We start from the raw sequence: 17,091 nt of genomic DNA on the forward strand, positions 1-17,091 counted from the left end.
AAAGGCTCCCATCATCTCCCTCTTCTACAAAGACTGACCCAAGGCCAGCTCCTCTGAGAAGCCCCCACCCACCCCCTGTGACCACCCCAGGTAAAAGGGCCTCCTCTTCCTTAGGTCTCCCTGGCCTCCCTCCGCCCAGGCCTCTCCTTTGCACCCATCTCAATCTCTCTCTTGTGCTGTAGCTATGGGAGCCCTTACGGCCCTCAAGGCATTGTAATCTTCTCGAAGGCGGGGCTTTGGTCATGGCTCCCTCACTGTATCCTCAGAACCTTGAACCTAGTAGGTGTTTAATAATAATAATGAAAAAGTCTTTCAAATTGAATTGAATTGTTTCTGTATGAAGGGAGTAACCAGGGGAATGCCGGACCTGCTGGATGGAGAGAGAGCACTTCCCATCTCCTCAGGCCTTCAGCCTCAAAGGGTACTGGGATTTCCCTGGTCATCCTTGTGACATACACTGATAGACTTAAATTTGATGAAAAGCTCTTGCTCCAAACAGCCCAGCCCAGACACTTGGAAATGCAGGGCCATCCACAGGCAGTTTGTTGCCATGGAGTCCTGCACGATGTCACAGACTTAGCATTCCAAATACCATCAAGCTGGAGAAGAAATATACAATGGGTGGGGGCAGAAGCAAACATCTACTTAAACAAATCATCAGCAGCCTTTAGGAGATGAGTCAAGAGAGCATCTCAAAGAAGAAGAACGTGAGTGTCCTCAGCAGGCAGGCTCCAAGGCTAGGAAGCAGCAGCTACCTGGCCTGGTTATGGCCTTAGCCTTGGCTAGCTGTGAAAAGGGAGGGGGAGGAGAGGAAAAAGGAAGGAAGTGAGAAAGAGAGAGAAGAGGGGGAGGGGGCGGGGTGTAGACAAAGGCAGCTATATACAGCCATGCCAGGCCTCCCCAAACTTCTCGTGAGCCTGCCTGTGATGGAGTCTCTGGAGAGGAAGGATTCTCCATTGGCAAAACGTGAGCTTAGGAAGGATTCTTATTTCTTTGTGAGAAGGAGCCCAAACTGCTTGGACCTTGGGGGCACAGGGAAGACACATTCCAATGGGGTCCTCTTCCCAAGGAACTGGAGTTCAAGTGAGCCTTGGATACACCCCCGGGAGATGTGGTGCTAGGGGAGCAGTGTCTACTGTGATATGGACAGTCCCAGCAGAAGCCCTTAATGTCCAGCATCAAACAGGCCAAGGCTTTCTCCTAAGAAGCCCAGGAACAGGCAACCCAAGGGTGGGCCTGCCTACTGCCCTGGGAGACCTGCCTCCCTCCACTAGTGCAGAAGCTCACAGACTCTTCCTCTGATTACTTATGCACCCTGGCTCACTAGCCATTCTTCCAGAAGCCTCTCTCAGGCAGGTGCTAAGCCCTTAAGTAAAAGCCAAGTAGAAATCTTGGCTTGCTTCCCCCCAGATAATAGGAGACCCCGGCTCACCAGTTAAATGGGTGTTTCTACAGCTCTGTTACTGTTCCTTGCACAATTATTGAATCATAGCAGCATAGAATGGTAAGGTCCAAAGGGCCTTTAGTAATCTTCTTATACTGATGAAAAAGAAAGACTGAGGCCCACCACAAAGAGGAAGTGATTCTCCAGAGTGTTAATACACTCCTAGAGGCAGAGATGCCTGAATAGGTTGATCTCTGTCAGGGCCAAGGTAGGGAACAGTGACTGAGGGAAAGGAAGCCCTGGAATGAAAGCGGTTAGGGCCCAAGCCTCTGCACAGCTTCCATGCTGGAGCTGTCAGGGTGAGAGCCCAAGAATGAAAAGATTTTTGGTCTGGGTATTTACACATCAGAGGAGCTGGTATTTCCAGGTGCTTGTCACGGGTTCAGCTCATTTCTTCAATCAGATTGTGACATCCTTTCAGGCAGGGCCCACTCCTACTCCATGCATCCCCAAGAGTACCTAGTACAAGGATGGGCACTCAATAAATACTCAGATAATTAAATTGTATAGAAGAAGCAAATTTCAAATTGAGTCAATATCCAAATCATTCAACCTCTCCTTCCCTTCCTCTTCCCCCTCAAAAAAAGAAATCACTTTTTCTTTAATAGTTTAGATGCTTGTCTTAATTCTTCAAGATGAAATTCTCTGTGGGCAACAGGCTGTATCTGACCAGACATAGACTTGGAGCCCAGTGGTCACTGTTCATGCAATATCCCACCCCAAGCAGTGCAGTATATGTGCATCACACAGCATTTGAGAGTGAAGGGGAGAAGAAATCACATTGGGGGCTTATCCCTGAGACTGATCAGGATAGGCCAGTCTCAGTGAAGTCAGTAGTGTGAAACTCAAAATAGAAACAAGGTCCTCTAAACCATGCATGATCATCCCTGCCAGTGTATTTCAACTTAGAAAACCACCTATTAACATTATCTGTTTTATCATATTTTACTGATTTTGTTAAATATTTCCCAATTACACTTCAATCTGGTTTGGTGGACATGTCTTGACACCTCTAATTTAAATCACCACCTGTAAGCAAGACATCCCAAAGGGTCTTTATGCCTGACTCTTTAGCAGGATCTGTGCAACATTGGATAGGGCGGCCATCCTCACAAGGCACCCTGTAACTTAGAGAAAACACCGAGGCTGCCAACTAGGCTAAGCACCCCTCTCAGGCCTCCCACCAACCCCCTAGATGCATCAACATCCACAGAGGACAGGTGAATATAACGGTAAGCAGGGCTGCCTAGTGCCTGTCGGGCATTCTTAACTTCTGCTTACATTTGGGTTAGGCAGACTTTGACCAAGGGACCTTCCCTTCTCGTGAGCAGAGAGCAGCTCCCCTAGTGGGGGCGGCAAAGAGAAGCCCCAGACCAACAACTCGGTTTGCCAGAACAGATGTTCTCCTTTTTACCAGCTAACTCCTTCCCCCTACCCCAGCCCAGGCCCAACCCAAAGCAGGACAATGTTCTGCTGACAAGACTTTCTCTGATGAGACTCTTCTTCATAGAAACGCTAATGGAGCCAGTCCTGTGTGACCACGTAGACTGGTTGAAAGCGATAGGCAAACAGCTGCTTTCTTTCCTCATTTACCAGGTAATTCTCATCAGTAAAGAAAAAAAGCTTATTACTATTTATACATCAAATTAGCAAGCATTTCTAGGTACCTACTGTATTCAGGAAACATTCTCAGTGCTGGGGATACATGAAATGGGAGAAGGCGGCCCCTGCCTTCGAGGAGCTCACAGACTAACAGGGGAGAAGACAAAATATGCAAATAACAGGGCTCCAGACAGGTGATAGGGGAAAGATCTGCTAAGTGGAGATGATCAGGAATGACAGGAAACATCTGGTGATCTTGAAGGCGTCCCCTCCCATGGAGCCCTGCTCCCTTTGAAGGCTTTCAAAGACAAATGCTCCAGCTCCTGCCCCTGAAGCTGCTGGCAGCTGTCCTTGTCCCCGGTGCTCCAAGGAGAAGAGGGCTCCAGTCCTCTGTGCCTGATTTCCTTGGCCTCTTTCCTTAAATTCAGTCTAACAACCATTTTGAAAGTCCTTACTCCTTCCTGACCCTATGGTGGCAAAACAGAAGCCACTTTCTACCTTCAGGCTGCAGAGTTCACTAGGTGGAGATAACAGCACTCCATAGCGCAGAATCAGCACTTAGGATGTGCCAACCCTGGAGAAACTGAGAAAGGCAAGAACTGGGTCCTGCCTTCAAGGAGCTGAGTTTAATGGGGGATATGATAAGTAAACAAGTGTGCTTAAGCGAGATCTATACAACATAATGGGAAGGCAAACAACAGAGAGAGCACTGAGCAGAGGGTGGGAGGACTCAAGACAGGTTTTTTGCAGAAGGTGAAATTTGAGCTAAGCCTAGGAAGCTCAAGCATTGAGATGGGGAGGGAGGATGTTCTGGGCACTTTGTGAGATGAGGAGAGAGGATGCTCTGGTGCAGCCAGGGAAAAGGCACAGAGAGCAGAGATGAAGTAAGGGATGTGTGTGAGGAGTGTGGAGGAGGCCACATCCCTGGACTGAAGGGTCGGCGGGGGCAGAAGGAATAAGCAGGCTGGTGGGGATGAACAGGCCTGGTAGTGGGGGGCTTTAAAAGCCAAACAGGATTTTCTATTTGATTCTAGAGACAGTAGGGAACCAGTGGCATTTGGTAAGAAATGACCTTGGTAGCTCGGGCAGACAGAGCCTTCAGCAGGCTATGAAAGTAGTCTAGGAAGGAGGTGATGATGCCTGCCCCAGGGTGGTGGCACTGTCACAGGAGAAAAGGGGGCCTAGAGGAGAGACACAGATAAACAGATACACACATAGAAATACATTTTATATATATATATAATTTGTGTGTGTGATGTTTGTATTTGAGGAGGAAGGCGAGGGCACATGACCACTGAAAGGGACACAGAATGCTTCCCACTGAAGGTTGCTCTGGATTCTAGATGGTACTGATCAGGAAAGAGTCCATTGAAGGCTGATGAACAGTCCAGCCAAGGCAAGGATGCAGGCAGTCCAGTCTGGCTGTAATGTAGAGCCCTAAAAGGTAATGATACAGAGCGAGCCTAGAAAGATCGGTTGGAGCCAGGCTTGAGATGACTACCTGAGGAGCTGCTGTGTTATCCTAAAGCACAGAGAGAGCCATGGACAGGGGAGTGACATAGTCAGACTTGGGTTTTAAGGAAATTATTTCAGCTGTTACACAGACAGAGGGCAGACTGAAGAGTGAGGAGACTGGACACTGGAAAACCAATGAAAGTATGGCAGTAATTGAGGCGAGAGGTGCTGAGGGTGCTGGTCATATGAGCAGAGAAGGTGATGAGTATAAGAGATGTGACGGAAGTAGAACTGATGAGATGGAGGCTAAGGGGATGGGAGGGATGAGGACAAGTCACACTTGGGTGCCTGGAAAGGGGGCACCCTCAACAGAAGGAGGGAAATGAACTTGGACATGACTGAGGAAGGTGGGGAGATACGACGCTCTGTTTTGGATGTGCTGAGTTGGAGCCAGCTATGAGCCATCTTTCAGAGTCCCATGAGACATCTAACAGAGAGGTGGTGATGCTGACTGGAGCTCAGGAAAGTGATGACAGACAGCTCAGCATCTAGCTCTAGGAGTTGTCCACATAGACGTGATCATTGAACACCCATTTGATGAGATCGCAAAGAGAGGGTGAAGAGAGGGAAAGGACAGAACTGGGGCCAGCTCTGGTTAGAGGGTGGTGGCAAAGAGTATAAGCCTGGAAGTCAGGAGACCCGAGTTCCAGCCATCAGGGTCTCCCCCTACTTTCATGTGTGATCTTAAGTAGGCCCCCCTCCCCTCCCTCCATCTCAATTACCCCACCTGTAAGATGAGAAATCCTTCCATTTGAAGTCAGGGAGCTACAACAGATGACTACTGGAAAGGCTTTTCCATCTCGGGTCATGTCATCCATGTAATTCCTAAAGAATGATATCTCTGTTTCTTTTGCTCAGTATGTATCATGATGAAGACATTATTAAATAAGGTAGTTCACATTGAACGGGATCTGTTCTCTGATATGATGCACCCAAAAAGCCACAGGAAGTAGGAAGATGAACTAAAAAATGGGTGTTTTACATGTCGGGGAGAAGGGAAGCCTGTAAGGTTCTTGGAAAACCTTAAAGTAATGCACAAATGCCATCCGCTGTTATTCAGAGATGCTAACATCTGGGAGTTGTGGGGATGCTTGATGGTTGTCAAATACTGCCCAAAGCCCCAAAGAATTGTGACGAGAGAGCCCAGGAGAGATGGTCGGCCAGTCTCTGAGTGGCAATCTCCAGCCTCGGAAAGCCCATTCCCTTTGGTATGATTCTAATTATTCTCTTTTCTTCTGAATCAAGTCTATTCTTTCTGCCATTTTCATTCCCTTGCTCCTGGGTCTAACCTCTGAGGCCAAACAGAACAAGTCCAATCACACATTCCATTGAGAACCTTTCAAAACCTTATAGGCAGCTCTTGTATTCACACACACTCCTTTCCCCTCCCCCAAGTCTCCTGTTCCCAGCTTAAACATACTCTCTTTCTTCTTTCAACTAATCATCATATGGAATGGCCATCAGGACCTTCACTACCAGAATGTGCTCCTCTGGATAATTCAATTTATCAGTCCACAGGGACTTATAAAGATGCTACCATGTACCAGGCCCTGGACTAAGTGCTGGGGATTCAAAGGCCAAAGGGAGCCAATCCACCCTGATGGGAGACACCATGGATGTACGGAAGCATAGAGAGAATAAATACATAGAGAAATAGAGTTACCTGGAGTGAGACCCTGGCATGAGTGGGATCTACAAAGGTTTCGTGTAGACAGTGGTTCTAGAGGTTCCAAGAGTCAGGTGTGAGGAGGGGGAGTGTTCTAAGGCTGGGAAAGAGTGAGAGTAAAGGCTGGAGACGGATGACTAAGGGTTGTACGTTAGAAGCAGCAAGCACACCAACATCAATGGACTGTACAGGGCCCAGAACCCAAGACGATGCTCCCAAAGTGGTCAAATCAAGGCACAGCATGGTGCAAAATCACCTCCTTATTTCTGAACGGCATGCTTTTCTTCCAGGAGCTGAAGATTCTGTCACTTTCTTGGCGCCATCTTAACTGAGCAACTCATAAGGAAAGGGCAGGCCATATCACCTTTTTCAAATGTCCTGATACCAAATCACACCTCTTCTACCTGCTATCTGCAAAGCCATTTTTTTTTACCCCAGATTCTTCTTTCTGCTTTTCCTGTTCTCCATCATCTCCTGATCGTCACAGTGGATCTTTAACAAATCAACCGATATGCATTTATTAAATGCCTACTATATGTCAGACACTGTGCTAAGTGCTGGGGATACAAATTGAGGCAGAACACAGTTCCTTCCCTCAAAGAGCTTACAATCTAATGGGGGAGACAGTGTGCAAACAAATCTATACAAAGCAAGCTATATACAGGAAAAAAAATAATTAGGGAAAGCACTGCAATTAAGAGGGGTTGGGAAAGACTTCCTGTAGAAGGTGGGGTTTTACTTGAAAGTTAAAGGAAGGCCGAAAGGTTAGTAGTCGAAGTGGAGGAGGAAGAGCATTCCAGGGCTGGGGGGACAACCAGAGAAAATGCCCAGAGATGAGATATGGAATGTTTTGTTCATGGATCAGCTAGGAAGGAGGCTGGTGTTACTGGATCAAAGAGCACAAAGAGGGAAATAAGGTTTACAAAGATTGGGAAAGGAGGGGGGTGCTGAGTAATAAAGGACTTTGAACACTAAACAGTGTTTTGTAGTTGATTCTAGAGGTGATAGAAAGCCACTCGAATTTACTGAGTGGGTGGCGGAGGTGCTCAGAGCTGCACTTTTGGAAAATCACTTTTGTGTCTGAAAGGTTGGTTGGTGTCCTTCGTTCTCAAGGAGGACCAAAATGGCATCACTATGCTAGAGTCAAGGTACAATGTGTCCAACTGTGGCTGATCAGACCAACATGAGCTTGGAATGTTCTACCACAGGTCAGGCACAAATAGTCCATGTGAACATTTGGAGTGGATTCTCTAAATTTTTTCATCTCTCACTTTTTTGAGCTACTTCAATTCTGCTTTGCTTGTAGAGCTTGGAGGATGAACTGGAGCAAGAAGAATCGTGAAGCAGGCAGATCCCTAGAAGCTATTGCTTCTAATCCAGGTGTGAGGGAATGAGGGCCTGCACCAAGTGCATGGGGGCAGTGTCAGAAGAGAGAAGGGTGCAGATTAGGGATATGCTGCAGAGATAAAATTGAAAGACCTTGCCCACAGCTTTGATATGGGGTGTCAGACAGAGTCCAGGAAGACTCCCAGATTTTGAGACTGAGAGCCTGAGAGACTCATAGGATGGGGATGCCTTTGTCAATAACAGGGAAGCTAGGGGAGGGGGAGGATTTAGGGGAAAGATTATGAGTTCTACTTTGGAAATATTGAGCTTCAGATGTCTACTGACCATCCAGTTTGAAGCGTTTGAAAGGCAATTGGAGATCTGAGATTGGAGAGGTCAGTGGAGAAACTGGGACAGGGAAGGTAGATTTGAGAATCATCAGCTTAGAGATGGTAATTAAATCCATGGGAGCTGCTGAGATCACCAAGTTAAGTAGGATAGAGGGAAAAGAGAAAAAGGGCCCAGGTAAAACGCTGAGGAACACCTATGTTTAGAGGATGTGATCCAGAGGGGGATCCAGCAAAGGAGACAGAGAAAGAAAAGTCAGAGAGAGGAGGAGAACCGGGAAAAACCTAGACAGAAGAGATTACAAAGGAGGAGAGAAAGATCAATGGTATCCAAGGCTGCAGAGAGATTAAGGAGAATGAGAACTGAGAAAAGACCGGCAGATTTGGCAACTAAGAAATCACTGCTAACTTTGGAGAGAGCAGTTTTGGTGAATGGTGAGGTGAGAAGCCAGATTGCAATGGGTTAAGAAGAGAGTAAGAGGAGGGAGAATAGAGATACCTATTGCGGATGTAGATTTTTGAGGTTTTTAGCTACAACAGGCAGAAGAAATGTAGTTTCCCTGCTTTTATATCTTTTAATTAAGGTCTACTTTTACTTTTGCTTTGTCTGAGATCATGATTGCTATCCCTGCTTGTTTTGTTTTCCATGTTTTTCATGTTTACCTTTTAATGCTTCTTTTGAGTCTTGTATTTGATAGTCAAATTTTCTATTTAGCTCTGGTCTTTTCACCAGGAATACTTGAAAGTCCTGTATTTCATTGAACATTCACTTTCCCCCTTGAAGCATTATATCCAATTTTGCTTGGTTGTAATCCTAGCTCCCTAGCCCTCTAGAATATTATATTCCAAGCCCTCTGCTCCTATAACATAGTAGCTACTAAATCTTGTGTGATCCTGACTGTGGCTTCATAGTATTTTGATGGTTTCTTTCTGGCTATATAAAGTATTTTCTCTTTGAACTGGGTATTCTGGAATGTTGTTTGGTGCTTTCATTTTAGATCTCTTTCAGGAGATGATAGATGTGTTGCAGTTTTATGATGTGTTGTGGCAAAACTGTTTCAAAGAATTCAGAGTCAGACCACCTCTAATCTAAGTATAAGTATTTATTGAGATGGACACTTCTCATGAAGTGGGCTCTGTTCCAAGAGGAACCAACAGCTTAGTCAGACAATACAGGCAAATTTATAGTGTGATGATGCTGATTACACAACAGAAAGTATGAACGTTAAAAAGGAAGGGGGAATTTGTTAAGGGATTAGATAATGGGAAGGGGTCCCTTTTATGGTTCAGTAATCAAACATCCTCATTGTGCTGCACTTTGATTGGCTAGCTATTGTGGTCCTGTCTGGTCAAGATGGGTAGTTAGGTATTATGGTCCTTGTATTGGGCTAAATGGATGATGTGATTGTGGTTGCATACAAGAACACACCTGTTCAAATGTGTGGATTGGATCTGGGGGCAGTAGCTAACTAGGGGCAGTAGGCTAACTAGTTAAAATATTTACATCACATACTATTCAGTGTGGCCCATAAGGAAGTTAGAACACTGGGGCTAGGGGAAGCTTTAGGATTCCATTAGGTAGATTCTTTCAATTTCCATTTTACCCTCTGGTTCTAAGATATCAGGACAGTTTATAATTTCCTGAAACATGATGTCTAGGTTCTTTTTTATCATAGTTTTTCATAGGTAGTCCACAATTCTTAAATTATCTCTCCTCAATTTATTTTCCAGGTTAGTTGTTTCTCTGAAGGAATATTTCATGTTTTCTTCAAAATTTTTTAACTTTGTTTTATTTTTTTTCTTGATAACTGATGGAATCATTAGCTTCCACTTGTCCAATTCTTATTGTTAAGAAATTATTTCCATTCATAAACCTTTGTACCTCTTTTTCCTTTTGGCCAATTCTACTTTTAAAGGAATTATTTTTAGCAGTGGAGTTCTATACATCATTTATCATTTAGCCATTTTTTTTTTTAGGAAATTGGAGTTAAGTGACTTGCCCAGGGTCACACAGCTAGTAAATGTCAAGTGTTTGGTCTGAGGCCAGATTTGAACTCAGGTCCTCCTGACTTCAAGGCGGTGCTCTATCCACTGAGCCACCTAGCTGCCCTTGCCAATTTTGTTTTAATGCATTATTTTCTTCAGTATTTTTGTGCCTCTTTTGTTGTTGTTGTTGTTCAATCACGTCTGACTCTTCCTGACTACATTTGGGATTTTCTTGGCAAAGATAATGGAATGGTTTGATTTCCTTCTCCTGCTCATTTTACAGGTAAAGAAACTAAGGCAAACAGGGTTAAGTGATTTGCTCAGGGTCACACACCTAGAAAGTGTCTGAGGTTGGATTTGAACTTACAAAGGTGCGTCTTCCTGACTCTAGGCCTGGGACTCTATCCACTGTGCCAACCTAGTCGCTTTTACCAAGCTGTTACTTGTTATTTTGTAATTTTCTTATTTTCTCTTTTTTCCAAATTTTACTCTATCAGTCTTATTTAATTTTTAAAAATTGTGTGTGCGTGTGTGTGTGTGTGTATGCTCTTTCAATAGCTCTTCCACAAATTCCTGTTGGGTTTTTGTACAATTTTCATTTTTCTTTGAGGCTTTGTTTGTAGCTGTTTTCCACTGATACCTTCTTCTGAGTTTCTGTCTCAATCTTCCCCATAATCACATTAACTTTTTTATGATCAGGTTATTTTTTGTTGTTATTATTTGCTGATTTTTCCAGCCTATATCTTGACTTTGACCTTTACATTAAGGTTGGACTCTGCTCACCTAAGTGGAGGGGTACAGCACCATCCCAAGCTTCAGGCTTTTCAACGATGCTTTTTTTCAGAGCTAATTCTGGGGTATTAGAAGGTTTTCTTCTTTTCAAGGTGGTGTGATCTCAGACAAAGTGTAATCACTGCTTTTCTGGTCTGTGCCCTGGTTCTTAACCAGGGCTGTTGCTTGTGACTACAAGCACTCTACTTTACTCTGGAACTAAAATTTCCACTCTTCTTTCACCTTAAACCCCTTTAAATAATGTGTGATCCACTAAACTAGCCTCTATTCTGTTCCCTGGATGAGACACTACATCTCCTGGCTGGGAATTTTCTTTGGTTGTCCTCTAGTCCTAGAATTCTCTCCCTCCTCATGTCTGCCTCCTGAATTCCCTGAATGTCCAGTTAAAACACCACCTTCTACAGAAATCCTTTCCCTATCCACCTTAATTCTAATATCTTCCAAGAAGGTAGAAAAAAGGCAAGGACTCTCATGAGCTTTCCCAAATTCCCCTCCAAGCAATTTTATTTTAAAAAATTTATTTATTTTTAGTTTTCAACATTCACTTCCACAAGATTTTGAGTTCCAAATTTTCTCCCCATCTCATCCCTCCCTCCACCCCAAGATAGCATGCATTCTGAATACCCCTAATCTTCCCTCCCTTCTATCTCTTCCCCCCTTCCCCTTCAATTTTCCTGTAGGGCAGGATAGATTTCTATACCCCATTTCCTGTATATCTTATTTCTCAGTTCCATGTGAAAACAATTTTTTTAACTTTGCTTGTAAAATTTGGGTTTCCAAATTTTCTCCCTTCCTCCCTCCCCACCCACCTTCATTGAGAAGGCAAGCAACTTGATACAGGTTATAGATGTGTAGTCATGCAAAACACTTCCACAGTAGTCATGTTGTGAAAAACTAAGTATATTTCCCTTCACCCTATCCCCCATCCACCATTTATTCTATTCTCTCTTTTGACCCTGTCCCTCCTTAGAAATGTTTGCTTCTGATTACCCCCTCCCCCAATCTCCCTCCCCTCTATCATCCTCTTCCTCTCTTGTCCCCCCCCCCATTTTCTGTAGGGTAAGATAGATTTCCATACTCAATTGAGTGTGTATGTTATTCTCTCCTTAAGCCAAATCCAATGAGAATAAGATTCATTCATTCCCTCTCACCTTCCCTCATTTCCCCTCTACTGTAAAAGCCTTTTCTTCTCTGTTTTATGTGAGATAATTTACCCCATTCTACCTCTCTCTTTCTCCTTTGCCCAGCATAATCCTCTCTCACCCCTTAATTTTATTCTCCAGATATCACCCCTTCATCTTCAACTCACCCTGTGCCATCTATTTATCTATCTATCTATCTATCTATCTATCTATCTATCTATCTATCTATCTACATATAATTTTTTCCCTCCAACTACTCTAAAATTGACAAAGGACTCACGAGTTACAAATATCTTTCCATGCAGAATGTAAACAGTTCAACCTTAATAAGTCTCTTATGATTTCTCTTTTCTGTTTACCTCTTCATGTTTCTCTTGAGTCTTGTTTCTGAAAGTCAAATTTTCTATTCAGCTCTGGTCTTTTCATCAAGGATGCTTCAAAGTCCTCTATTTCACTGAATGTCCAGTTTCTTCCCTGAAGAATTATGCTCAATTTTGCTTGGTAGGTGATTCTTGGTTGTAATCCTATCTCCTTTGCCCTCCAGAATATTATATAACAAGCCCTGTAGTCACTTAATGTTAGAAGCTGATAAATCTTGTGTTATCCTGATTATGTTTCCACAATACTTGAATTGTTTCTTTCTGGCTGCTTGCAATATTTTTCCTTGACCTGGAAACCTAGAATTTGGCTGCAATATTCCTATGAGTTTTCCTTTGGGGATCTCTTTCAAGAGGTGATGAGTGGATTCTTTCAATTTCTATTTTGCCCTCTGGTTCTAATATCTCAGGGCAGTTTTCCTTGATAATGTCTTGAAAGATGATGTCTAGGCTCTTTTTCTGATCATAGCTTTCAGATAGTCCAATAATTTATAAATTGTCTCTCCTGGATCTTTTCCCAGGTCAGTTGTTTTTCCATTGAGATATTTCACATTGTTTTCTATTTTTTCATTCTTTTGAATTTGTTTTACAATGTATTGATTTCTCATAAAGTCATTGGCTTCCAAATTCTCCATTCTAATTTTTAAGGAAGTATTTTCTTAAGTAAGCTTTTGGATTTCCTTTTCCATTTGGCCAATTTTGCTTTTTAAGGCATTCTCCTCATTGGCTTTTTGGACCTCTTTTGCCATTTGGGTTAGGCCATTTTTTAAGGTGTTATTTTCTTCAGTATTTTTGGGGGTCTCCTTTAGCAAACTGTTGACTTGTTTTTCATGATTTTCTTATATCACTCTCAGTTTTTCCTCTAATTCTCTTACTTGCTTCTCAAAATCCTTTTTGACCTCTTCCATGGCCTGGGACCAATGTATATTTTACTTGGAGGCTTTGGATGTAGGAGCTTTGACTGTGTTGAATTCTTCTGGTTAGATGTTTTCATCTTCTTTGTCACCAAAGTAAGATTCTATAGTCTGACTCTTTTTGCGCTGCTTGCTCATGATCCCAGCCAATTACTTGAGTTATAAACCCTTTGTTAAGGTAGGAGTCTGCTTCCAGTGTGAAGAATGTGCTGTCCCAAGCTTCAGGGGTTTTGTGCAGCTGTTTTTCAGAGCTACTTCTAGGGACCCGAAAATTTTCAGTTCTTCCAAGGTACTATGATCAAGGGCAAGATGTTTAGTCCTTTCCTGCTTCTGGTATATGAGTGATTACAAGCACTCTTTTCTGTCTTAGAACTGTGAGGGGGATTATCTCTCTGCAGCCACTACAAGCTCCACGATGCCACCACTCCTCCTTGCCCCAAGACCACCACCTAGAACTAGGACCCAGATCCAAGCATGAGCAAAGCAAGAGAATCCTGCACCAGTAAAAAAGATCCCTGTAATCTCCCTGTAATCAGCCACTAGATTCCCCCTCAGTCTGTGGGCTGGAAGCTCAGGAGGCAGCCACTGCCCTGGAGCTGAGCTTCCGGGAATGGGGCTGGGACCCCACACTTCTCTCTCACTGCAGACACAGACTTTTCCTATTGACCTTCTAAGTTGTCTTTAGAGTTCATGGGTTGAAAGGTTGAGAAACTGACACAGCTGCCTGTGATTCAGTCCTCTGAGGGCTACTCCAGGTTCACTGTGGCCTCTGCGCCCACGCCGAACTGGGTTCCTCTCCCAGCCCGGTGCAATATACCTTTCAGATCACCCATCCAGGTTTTCTTGTGCTAGAAATTTGTTTCACTCTATCTTTTTGTGGGTTCTGCTGCTTTAGAATTTGTTCAGAGCTATTTTTATAGGTATTCAGAAGGGTTTGGGGGAGAGCTCAAGTAAGTCACTGCTTTTACTCTGCCATCTTGGCTCTGCCCCGCTACCCCAGCAATTTTAAACAATACCTCAAAACAAATTCTGGAGCAGTATAACCCATAAAAGGATAGGGTGAAACAATTTTCCAGCCCAAGACAGATTAGAAGGTCAAGAAGAAAGGTCAGTTGCACTGGGGTGAGAGTGAAGCTCAGTCCAGCACAGTCAACACCTCAGCTAGCCAGCAGCCAGCCTTTGGGATGACGGAATTGGCAGTGGCTGCCAGAGTTCTCCAGCCACAGGTGGGAAGGGCATCTAACAACTGGTCAGAAGGAGATTACAAAAGTCCCTTTTCAGGCACTGGGAGCAAGACTTTGTTGCATTACCCATATGTGGATCTGAATCACAGTGCTGGGTTACAATCCCAGTGTGAGGAGGAGCACTAACATGCCACACATTGCAGCTACAGGGGAGCAGGGACCCAGATTACAGTTTCAAGACAGAAAAGAGTGCACATAACCACTCACAGGCCAGAGCACATGCCTGGAGAGCAGTGACCACATCTCTCCTTAGATCCAAAACCTGAAAACTGATCTGGAAGAACCGAAAATTTACAGACCCCACATAACTAGCTCTACAAACAGTTCCACAAAAATTCTAACACCTGGGACAATGCCCCTTCCTGCCCTCCCCACCCAGGAGCAGAGCTTAACTTTAACATAAAGTTAAAAGTCTAGAAAGAGTCTGGAAAAATGAGCAAACAATAAGAAGGAGCAGAATCTGAGTATATAAAATTACCGTAGCGACAGGGTAAATCAAAACACGAACTCTGAAGAAGACAATAACATCAAAACCACTATATCAAAAGCCTCAAAGAAAAATGCAGAAGCTACTAAATCTTCTATGACCCTAAGTGTGTCTCCATGATATTTGAATTAATTCTTTCTGCCTGTTTGCAGTATTTTCTTCTTGGCCTGCGAGCTCAGGAATTTGGCTATACTATTCCTGAGAGTTTTCATTTTGGGATCTCTTTCAGGAAGTGATCAGTGGATTCTTTCAATTTCTATTTTACCCTCTGGTTCTAGAATATCAGCACAATTTTCCATGATAATTTCTTTAAAGATGATGTCTAGGATTTTCTTTTTATCATAACTTTCTGGTAGTCTAATGATCTTAAATGATCTCTTCTTAATTTATTTTCCAAGTTGATTGTTTTTCCAATGAGATATTTTACATTTTCTTCTATTTTTTTCATTCTTTTGATTTGGTTTTATTGTTTCTTGATGTTTCATGGAATCATTAGGTTCCACTTGTCCAATTCTAATTGTTAAGGAATTACTTTCTTCAGTGAGCTGTTGTATATCTTTTTTTCCCACCTGGACAACTCTACTTTTAAGGAGTTCTTTTCTTCAATGAAAAAAAAAATGCAGCAAGTTTCCCTGACAGACACCTAATTTCTCAAATATATAGAGAACTGATTCAACTTTATAAAAATAAAAGCCATTGCCCAAGTGATAAATGGTGAAAGAATATAAACAAGTAGTTTTTGGATACAGTAATAAAAACTATCTATAGTCATATAAAAATGCTCTAAATCACTACTAGAGAAATGCAAATTAAAACAACTCTGAGGTACTACTCCATGCCTATCAGAAAAGCTGGTATGACAGTAAAGGAAAATCACAAATATTGCAGAGGATATGGGAAAATTGAGACACTAAAGCACTGTTGATATATTAGTTGGTGTGAACTGATCCAATCACTCTGTAAAATAACTTGGAACTATGCCCAAAGGGCTGTTGAACTGTGCATACCCTTTTGATCTAGAAATACCACTATTAGGTCTGTATCTCAAAGAGATCAAAGAAAAGAGGAAAGGACCTATATGTACAAAAATCTTCATAGCCACTCTTTTTATGATGCTAAAGAATTGAAAACTGAGGGGATACCCATCAATTGGGGAATATCTAAACAAGTTGTGATATGTGATTGTGATATGACACTATTGTACTATAGAAATGATGAGCAGGATGCTCTCAGAAAAACCTGGAAAGACTTATATGAATTGAGGCAAAGAGAAATGAGCAGAACCAGGAAAACATTGTACACTGCATCATACAGCAATACTGCATGATGTTCAACTGTGAATGACTTAGCTATTTTCAGCAATACAATGACCAGACAATTCTTAAAGACTTATGATGAAAAACATTATCCACCTCCAGAGAAAGAAATGATAGAGTCCTAATGCAGATCAAAGCATACGTTTTCTCAACTTTCTTTTTCTTTTTTTTGGGGGGGGGCATATGTTTTCTTTTTCAACATGACTAACATGGAAACATGTTTTGCATAACCACACATGTATAACTTATGTCAAATCAGTTGCCTTCTCAATGAGGGGTGAGAGGAGAAAAGGAGGGAATTATCTGCTTGGAAATTTTTTTAAATCATGTTAAAATTGTTTTTACATGTAATTGGGGAAAAAACCAAAACATTAAATAAATATATTTTTTAAAATTCTAATGCCTTCCATCTGTTATTTATTTCCTACAAAAAGCTTTCTTGTCCCTAAGTGTTTGCATGCTGCCTCTCCCATCATGAACTTCTCAAGGGTAGGAGATGTCTTTTGCCTTTCCTTCTATGCCTAAATCTTAGCCCAGTGTCTGGCACATACTAAGTATTTCATAATTGCCTGTTAACTAACACTGTAGGCACCTACTAAATGTTTACTGAGCAACCGATTTAGCATTTAATTGAAGCTCTGCCTTTTACCTGATGCCTTTTCTGAGTCCCATCCAAACCTTTAGTTTTCACTCTTCCTCTTAAAGCACCTTGTATTGACCCACATTGCATTATCTGAATCATGAGCTTCATCATCTACGTCCTTCCTTTCTTCTCTCTGATGGAGGCACCTTCTTTTGTCCTTGCATCCTTGGCCCTGAGCACTTGGACCTGGTACCAAGGAGGTGCTTCATAAAAGCTTGTGGGTGGATTGGTTCCCAAATCTCTTCTCTTCTCCATCCTTCGCTTTCAAAGGGCAATAATGTTGAGAGCAT

The 17,091-nt window shown here is 42.8% G+C and overlaps 1 protein-coding gene across 4 annotated transcripts in view; it reads left to right on the plus strand.

Moving 5' to 3' along the window:
- Positions 1-590: 590 nt before the first annotated feature.
- Positions 591-17,091, plus strand: part of NT5C1B (5'-nucleotidase, cytosolic IB) — a 53,154-nt gene continuing 36,653 nt past the window's right edge. For all 4 annotated transcript variants that reach the window (XM_020967449.2, XM_078149220.1, XM_020967451.2 and 1 more), the window contains exon 1: positions 591-707. In XM_020967449.2, the coding sequence (XP_020823108.1) occupies positions 675-707 (33 nt within the window). In that variant the 5' untranslated portion in view covers positions 591-674. The remainder of the gene's footprint in view (positions 708-17,091) is intronic.

This window comes from Phascolarctos cinereus, unplaced genomic scaffold (assembly GCF_003287225.1).
Source record: "Phascolarctos cinereus isolate Bilbo 61053 unplaced genomic scaffold, phaCin_HiC Scaffold_2;HRSCAF=192, whole genome shotgun sequence".
NCBI lineage: Eukaryota > Metazoa > Chordata > Mammalia > Diprotodontia > Phascolarctidae > Phascolarctos > Phascolarctos cinereus.